The sequence below is a fragment of the Nicotiana tabacum genome, chromosome 18 (assembly GCF_000715075.1).
Source record: "Nicotiana tabacum cultivar K326 chromosome 18, ASM71507v2, whole genome shotgun sequence".
NCBI classification, from domain to species: Eukaryota; Viridiplantae; Streptophyta; class Magnoliopsida; order Solanales; family Solanaceae; genus Nicotiana; species Nicotiana tabacum.
The window spans coordinates 21,523,676-21,531,860 of record NC_134097.1 but is presented as its reverse complement, the minus strand read 5'-3'; the positions used below and the strand labels follow the sequence as shown (position 1 = coordinate 21,531,860).

Genomic DNA, 8,185 nt, shown 5'->3' with positions numbered 1-8,185 from the left:
GTTTCTTTGTTAAGATTGAGATCAAATTAAAATGTTCGATACAATGCTCATAGGCTAATAGCCTGTTTGGTCAAGCTTCTTCAAGGCCAAAAGTATTTTTTTTCAATTGTTTTTTTTTCTTTTAAAAAAGTATTTTTTTTTTTCAAAGTTGAAGTGTTTGGCAAGCTTTTTGAAGAAAAAAAAAGTGATTTTGAGTAGAAGCAGAAACATTTTTGGAGAAACAGAAAAAAATAGTTTTTCCCCAAAAATACTTTTCTGAAAGCACTTTTGAGGAAAAATACACGTAAAAACACTTTTTAAAAGTTTAGTCAAACACTAATTGCTACTCAAAATTGTTTTTCAAATTAATTATTCAAACATAAATATTTTCTCACCAAAAGTATTTTTGAGAAAAATATTTTTAAAAAAAAAAATATTTTTTTAAAATAAGTTGATTTTAAAAATTTGGCCAAAGAGGGTATAAGTCAGCAAACAAACTTTCTTAAAGGACCCTTGAATGCGATGTTGAAATTAAGAAGTCATATGAATGTGACAGAATGTTATGTAGTTATGTTATTCATAATTTAACCTCCTTATTTTTGATTCAAACATTCTTTTTTTCTTTTCTTTTTGTGGCCTCTAATCGAGCTTGGCTATGTATATCGAGTCTAGAGGTGACAAAATGGCTAAAAGAAAATAGTTATTCACCCGTATTATCCATTAAAAAATGAGTTCGATAATGAACTTTTTAGCAACGGGTCGAATATTGAGAAGAACCATATTATCCACTGAGAAAATGGATAACCAGATGGATAACTAATGTGTTAACTTTTACATTTGTAAAACTCAAATTGGGGATTCCTCAAGTTTGGAAGACTAAAAATTCTTCCAAAAGTGATCATATTCAAGAAGCCATGATTATCCGCCGGATAACCTGTTTTTTTATCCGTATTAAATATGTGAGTCAGATAATTTACCCGTTTTCGATCCGCCCATATCCGACTCACCCGTTTGCCACCCCTAATCGAGTCATATGAATGTGACCTTCTTATTTCCTTTTCGTTTTATCTTCCTCTGTCCTTTAGTTTGGTGGTTAATACAACATTAGTACAATATTAAGCACAAAAGTTAGTGCTTCTCAACAACCTTATATGTAACTCGTCTCATTCTCATCTTACATAGTTACATGTTTAAAGTGAATCTTTTTTCCTGCTGGTGAAATGACAGTTACCACTAAATATAGTAAAATGATGTGCTTAATTGTGACTGGCTGCTAGAAATTCCACTAACTATATTATTTGCTTAATCAACAAGGGTTGACTTATTGTCCATTATAGGTAGTAGGTACTATGAGGAAATTTCAAATGAAGAAGGTTAATTTCTTCTTCTTTTCTGTTCTATTTCTTTTCTTTTAATCAAGAAAATCATCCAATTTTTGGTTGAAGGAGGACCAACTTTACAACTTGCACTTGACAAGTGACTTATGATACCACAAGTGGTGAAGCCAATTTTTTTTATTAAGTGTTCGAAATTTAATAGAATATATAAATAAAAATTATTATCAGTAACGATTCATGAAGTGTATAAATTTTTCGACAAAAGGAGTTCAACTAATCACCTTTTTCCGGTTGTAGCTTGGCACCCTACCACCAATCACCTTCCACTAGTCCATAGTTGACATACTAAAAAGGATCATCAAAAACAATCATCCAGTAAAATTTCATTAGTGGGGTTTCGGGAGCAGTATGTATTAACCCTATCTTATAAGGATAGTTATTTTTAATAGACGCTCGACTCAAGGAATGATAAAAAAAAAACTAAAAAAGGATCATCAATTAAAGGAAAACCTCAATTTCTGTTCACTTTAATCATGCCAAAAGAGTTCAAAGAGGGGCAAGGAGAAATGCATAAAGGGAAAGTAAAATGATTCTGCTCTCTTTCCGGAGAATCTTACCTACACTTTTTTTTCTTACCCTTTCTCCTTTTTCTCCATTTGTTCCAACCCTTTTTCTAGATCCGAAACACACTTTGCATCTTGAGAGTAATTTTTTGTCCTAAAAAAGTGAGAGTGTGGGTTGAGTCGCGGAAACAGCCCCTTACAGAAATGCAGAGTAAAACTGCATACAATAGGCCCTTGTGGTTCGGCTCTTCCCCGAACAACGCGCATAGCAAAAACTTAGTGCACCGGGCTGCCTTTTTTTTGGGTGCAGTTCCAAGTTGCTGCAGTAAAAACAAAAGTCTAATCAATAACACAAAACTAGAGCAAAAAAAGGACAGCTCGATATACAAGGCATCCCGCGTTTATGCAGGTCCGAAAAAGGGCCGATGTACACAGCTTACCCTAATGCAAGTGTTAATGGTTGCTTCCATGGCTCGGATCCGTCACCTATATGTCATACGAAAATAACTTTACCGTTGCTCCAGGACTCCCCTCCAGCACAAAGCTAGAGCAGTTAACAACAATGCTTTCATTTGACAATTATTGATTTAAAATATGTATACATACTTAGCAAAAGGTAAGAGAACCTATTTTCTCAACGGACAAAACTCTACTAACAACAGCTAAACCATCTTCTGCAAATTTTATGGAAAAAAACATCAATAACTATCCCTTATACAATTGAAAATTCTAAGCAAAAAAAATTGACAAATGAAGAGAATCATCGTGGTGATCGTTGACAACCTCCGGGGAGAAGGAATCGAAACTCATCTGCATTTTCAATGACATATGTAGGAAGGTGAACCGCGGATGCTGAGCGAGGTATTGATCCCATTTTCTTGATCAATTCTTGGAAAGAATACTCCTCAGGTAACATATCATAAAGATCAGCTCCCTCACAAATAAGCTTCTGAATTCTAGAATGTTTTAGGAAGTTTTTACGTCGCACTCTATCCGCGTGACTATAACCAGTCATTTTTAACACAAAATCTTGCAGATGCCGAAAGCAGAAGCTACAATGCCACCCTGCATCAGAAAGTATAACATCCGTTTGGCGCGAATGTCTGTACTGAGTCCACCTGTTGTAAATGTGAATAGTAGCGCGCCAACTACTATAATCAACAGGGAACTCAAAGGAATACATGTAATGTCTGAGCTCAAGGTGCAGGACGGGAGGAACCCCATCGCACCACTGCAGCAATTTAATAGTGTGTTGGCTCGGGATTTCATCCGTGTCCGACATAATGAGAAGGTCGCCATCAGCAATACCAGCAACTTTAAGTAACCTGTTCATGGCGATACGCTGCTGTGCTTCTAGTTTAAAAGGATCTTCGTGTGAACCAGGGGACGCAACACGGCCAGGAAATACACCGTGTACTATCTTTTCCTCAGCAAAGGCAAATCGTTCGCGATGATCAGAGAAGTACAATGGTTTTGGGATTCCAGTAAAAGTAGTATTGGCTTCCAAGATCACAAATTTTGTAACATATGGATAGAGCTCGCGCCACCTTACTTCGAGCAAGTCTAACTCGTTGCTGAATATGATCCCATCAAATACACGACGTGGTTCAGAACGCAGGGTCCATCCATGTAGGCGACAAAGATTATCCATCGAAACATTTTCAGCATAATAATGTGGCAAATGATCAAACGGAGGTGGAGGTTTGTCCCACAGCGGACGGAAAAAATAGGAGATTTTGTGGCCGTGGAGGTAAACACCAAAGAACAAAATCGGCAGAAGTATCAAAAGCGCGATAAAAAGGATTTTTTTACGAGATCGTCTGGAGCTGAGGCGGGACTGTCTTGGGGCCATGCGATAACACGGCAGAAGTTTGCCAAACATTATCTCCTCATTGTTCAAAACTTCTATAGTCTGCATAATTTTCAGATGAGTTAGGAAAGAACAAAAAGGGACTCTGTTTATATTATTTTGTTACTCCGTCTAAGAGCAATTCAGTATCTAAAGAGAGGTCTAGCAATGCTAAAGTAATATTCTCCACAATTTTTCATACAAGAAAATACGTAGTAACACTCCTATTTATAATAGTGCAAAACTAGTTTGACTACTGAAATACCTATTCTTATATTATTTTGACTACAAAACCTAAGTAGATATGAATTGGATAACTGTAACATATATCAAATCCTAAATAATTTAGGTTTCCTAATCCAACGTTGAGTTAATCTTCTAACATAGGATTATATTATTTTGACTATAAAACCTAATTAGATATGAATTAAGTAACTAAAATATATCAAATCATAATCAATGACTAATATCACATACACTATGACTAGCATATTTGTAATTGCTTCTTAATTAACGTTAGGCATTAACTAGCCAGGGGAAACAAACAGTATCTCAACTAGATTATATTCATGCAAATTCTAATTTCAGAAGGAAATTGAAGTAAATAAGATTTCTGAACTCCACTACTTTTATATTATTAGGACTTGAACCAGAATTCTTTTGACATATTACTCATTCAGAACAATATGAAATTTTCTACGTAACAACAACAACCAGTGTAATTTTACTAGTAGGGTTTGAGGAGGGTAGAGTTTACGTAGACTTTACCTCTTCTATATGCAACCAATATTTTGTGGTATTCTTTTTCTAGGAAAATTAAATGGAGATTGTGCATCTTACCACAATAACCAAAAATCAAGTTTGGTGAAGCCAATGTGAAAATCAGGACAAGATTTAGCAAGAAGCAACCTAAAAATATCCATCTTAAACCTTCTATGCCACATTCTATGCTGAAATTTGTCAAACTTTGGACATGCAATTCCAGCAAGTCATTCCATCCAAATGCTTCCCTGCAGTGACGACAAAGCAAGCAAATTTTTTCTGAATCAAGTTTTTGTATTTTTGCAAACATTAGCAGACTCAGGAATTCTAACAAAAGGATTCGAAAAAAGTGCAAACTTGCACAGTGAGTGGATACACTTAACTACTATTATAAAATCACAGGAACTGATCGCGTATATTAATTTGCTTTCACTTATATAATTTTCTTAGCTTTATATAGAGTCCTTAATACAACAAGAAATGACGACTAAGAGATAAAGTACAGGTGACAGACTCTAACTAATATTCCGAAGAGTTTGGCTAGCCTCTGCTTCCTTATCATATTGGAACACAACTTCATCACATTGAAATGTTCCAATAACTATCAAGGGAATTCAACAATTTTTTTTTAAAAAAACAAAATTTTACTCTATTCGTACAGTGTAATTTTTTGACTAAGGGGATTCAATTGAACCGCCTTCGACACACTTAGGTATGCATTGCTTGTAAGAATCAAGTGAGACATCAACAACAACAACAATAACAAAAAAACCCAGTGTAATTCGACTAGTGGGGTCTGGGGAGGGTAGATTGTACGCAGACCTTAACCCTACATGAAGAAAGTAAGAGGTTGTTTCCGGAAGATCCTCAGCTTACGAAAGATAGAGAGGAAGGAGTAACAACAAGCAACAACACCAGCCAACCAAATAAAAATTTGAAGCGCAAGAAACAATAAGCAATAACAGAAATCTAAAAATAAGAAACTACAGAATCCTTAAATTTTCATGAAAAACTGTCTCTTTTAACATAACAAACTAAGATTTAAGACAAGAGGCCAAAAAACAGAACATTCTAAATCTGGTAAAAGTTCTAATGAAACGATGAAAACAAAACTATTTCCACCAGAAATCAATACTCAAAAGAATATACCAGTTGTCTTTAACAAATGAAAAATATTTCATGAATATACAGCCATTTCTCCAGAATCCCATAAACAGCAGAATATACCAGGTGTCTTTAATAAGTGCAAGATGATTCTATGTTGACAAATTATTACATCATTAAATTCCTTTCAGCTATCACTTAATATTTCCATAATAGCAAATGGGTAACACATAGATTTTACCCAATGCAACTAAAAGTTGAAAGTTTGTTAAGTTTCACCTGAAACCCAACTTTTCATTTCTATCACTAAAATCCATTCAAAACATACTAATAAATTAAACCAACAAAACCCCTAATCAAAAAGATTACAAATTTATTTGAAAACACAAAAAATAATCAAGATTTAAAAACTCAAAGCCCTAAATGTAGCAACAAAAAAAAAGGACAAAAACATAAGAAAGAAGCTAATTATGAACAAGAAATGATATTTAAAAAAACCCCACCTTTACTGGGAGCTGCAGAGACTGAAATAACAAGATTTCAGGTTCTAAACTAAAGCTCAAAAGGGTATTAATATGTTAAATATGAATATTCTATAGTAATCTTTAAATATGTAAATGGGTCGCATATAATTTGGAAAAAGAAATATGAGATGTGTGTATATTACTATGTATAGATATTTGTATAGGAGAAGAAAGGAAAAAGAGAGGAGAAGAGCTTGGGGCTGAAATGGCATGAGTTATGACAGAGAGAGGTTTGGAGAAAGACCTGTGTAGGAGAGAGGTTGGAGGCTTTGAAAATGGCAGCAAAGGGTTGGGATTGTCTACATGCATTACCATGAAATGCCTATAGTCTTTGACCAATCAAAATGAGTCATTTGTTAGGGATACACTAGATATGCCCTAAATCCAATCTCATATTTGATGAATTCGAACATATTTTTGTGAACTTTATTCGATATAAAAATATATGACATTCTTTTATCATAGTTATTATTAATTGTTTGATTAATTTGATAAGGTCCTTGATTAAATTTTGAGACTTGTCATCGTGATAGAGATCATGATAATGAGAGCAAAGTCTCTTACAATTTAATCTAAATTTGTTCTTGATCGTAGGATTATTAATTTGGACATTAGTAATCCGGTTAGATCAATATTTATGTGATCGTCTTTATGGGATAAAGATTAGTTGATCTCATTAACTAAATCACATAGATAGATGATGCATATAGAGATATGATCATTGAACCGACTCATTGGATAATTCCTAATGGTTAGAATTACCATAAATTGTCAATAAGATATTCTCTTGAAGAATGTGATGTAAGAATTTCCTTTGACGTGAGATCGTTATAGTAATTGACAAGTTATTTGTTGTGCTTTAATACTAGACACTTATGGCCCTAGAGTGATAGTTAAAAGGATATTGGGTACGATTGAATACTTGTAGAATTAGTGATTGATCAAGATGGAATCTGTCAACTCTTGGTAATGAGTTTAAACTCCATGTTGTCATGAATTATAAACAACCAAATTAAGACCTTGGCCAGAGCAATTGAATGAAAGAAGAAATGAGTTTCTTAGGTCATTCAATGGTCGATTATATTTGACATGAACACATAGTTGGTCGCCTATTAGGATTTGACAGTTGAACCATATCCTAGGGTGATCCAGAGCTATAAGGATAGAAGGAATTACTACATTATTCTTCTACTGGTTCTTGAGAGTAAATTGTATACTTCATGCTATCCGGTCATTAAGGAGTGTTGCTAGACGCCACCTTTGATTAGTATATTGATGTGGTCAATTTACTACCGGTTTAGTATTAAACCTATGGGGTCGCACACTAACGAGTGTTCTGATCTTTGCTAGAGGAATAATTATTTTATTATTTGGTAATTAAATTAAGGAATTTAATTAGTCAAATACATTTAGTTATTAGTCCAAATGAAATATTATTATATTCTTTGCTAGCACAGAAGATATAATTAATATTGTAAACAAATTGAAGTTTTCTATTTGAAATAGAAAATTAAATTATATCTCTTGGTTAAAATATATATCTTTGATATATTTAATTAATATTTATTTATATAAGAGTATATATATATATAATATTAATATAAAAGGTTTATTAGTTAATTTACCAATTTAGAATTGGAAAGGTAAAGTTCACAAAAGGACGTATAAATTGAATCCAACATTAATTTGGATTCACGAGAATCCAACTTTGACAATGGTTCGGCAGTCACGTTTTCGTTAAGACGTGATTCCAATTTTCCATAAAATTTGATTGAAGTTTATTTTTGGAATAAACTTTTACCTTAAAAAAATCATTATCTCACCCAAATAGAAAAATGGTTTATAGGTGATGCTATATAAAGGGTGATGGAAAAAATTTGCCGCGTTGTTAATTCTTGAGAAGAAAAATCACTTTTTGAAAGTGAGAGTGCAACACAAGCCAAGAGAGAAAATACAACTACAAGAAAAATGTTTCTTGTTCTTCTAACATTGAGTTGAGATTTTTGAGAAAACTTTCAATACAATATTTCCCGTTCAATTTTGTTCGCAGGTTTCATTGATCAAAGA

The 8,185-nt window shown here is 33.4% G+C and overlaps 1 protein-coding gene across 2 annotated transcripts; it reads right to left on the bottom strand.

The window, feature by feature from the left end:
* Window positions 1-2,432: 2,432 nt before the first annotated feature.
* Window positions 2,433-6,376, bottom strand: LOC107815955 (uncharacterized). Of its 2 annotated transcripts, none has more exons than XM_075236662.1 (3): window positions 6,098-6,376; window positions 4,497-4,738; window positions 2,433-3,791 (listed from the first exon to the last, which is right to left on the bottom strand). In XM_075236662.1, the coding sequence occupies exon 3, from the start codon at window positions 3,759-3,761 to the stop codon at window positions 2,640-2,642; it is 1,122 nt and encodes a 373-aa protein (XP_075092763.1). In that variant the 5' UTR covers window positions 3,762-3,791; window positions 4,497-4,738; window positions 6,098-6,376; the 3' UTR covers window positions 2,433-2,639. The 2 variants fall into 2 exon arrangements, with proteins under 2 accessions (XP_075092763.1, XP_016497093.1); XM_016641607.2 differs by having other exon boundaries at window positions 4,569-4,738; window positions 6,098-6,375.
* Between the last annotated feature and the right edge of the window lie 1,809 nt (window positions 6,377-8,185).

Bases quoted from the DNA above. Each gene is read 5' to 3' on its own strand.
- LOC107815955 (XM_075236662.1), bottom strand. From the start codon at position 3,761: ATGTTTGGCAAACTTCTGCCGTGTTATCGCATGGCCCCAAGACAGTCC.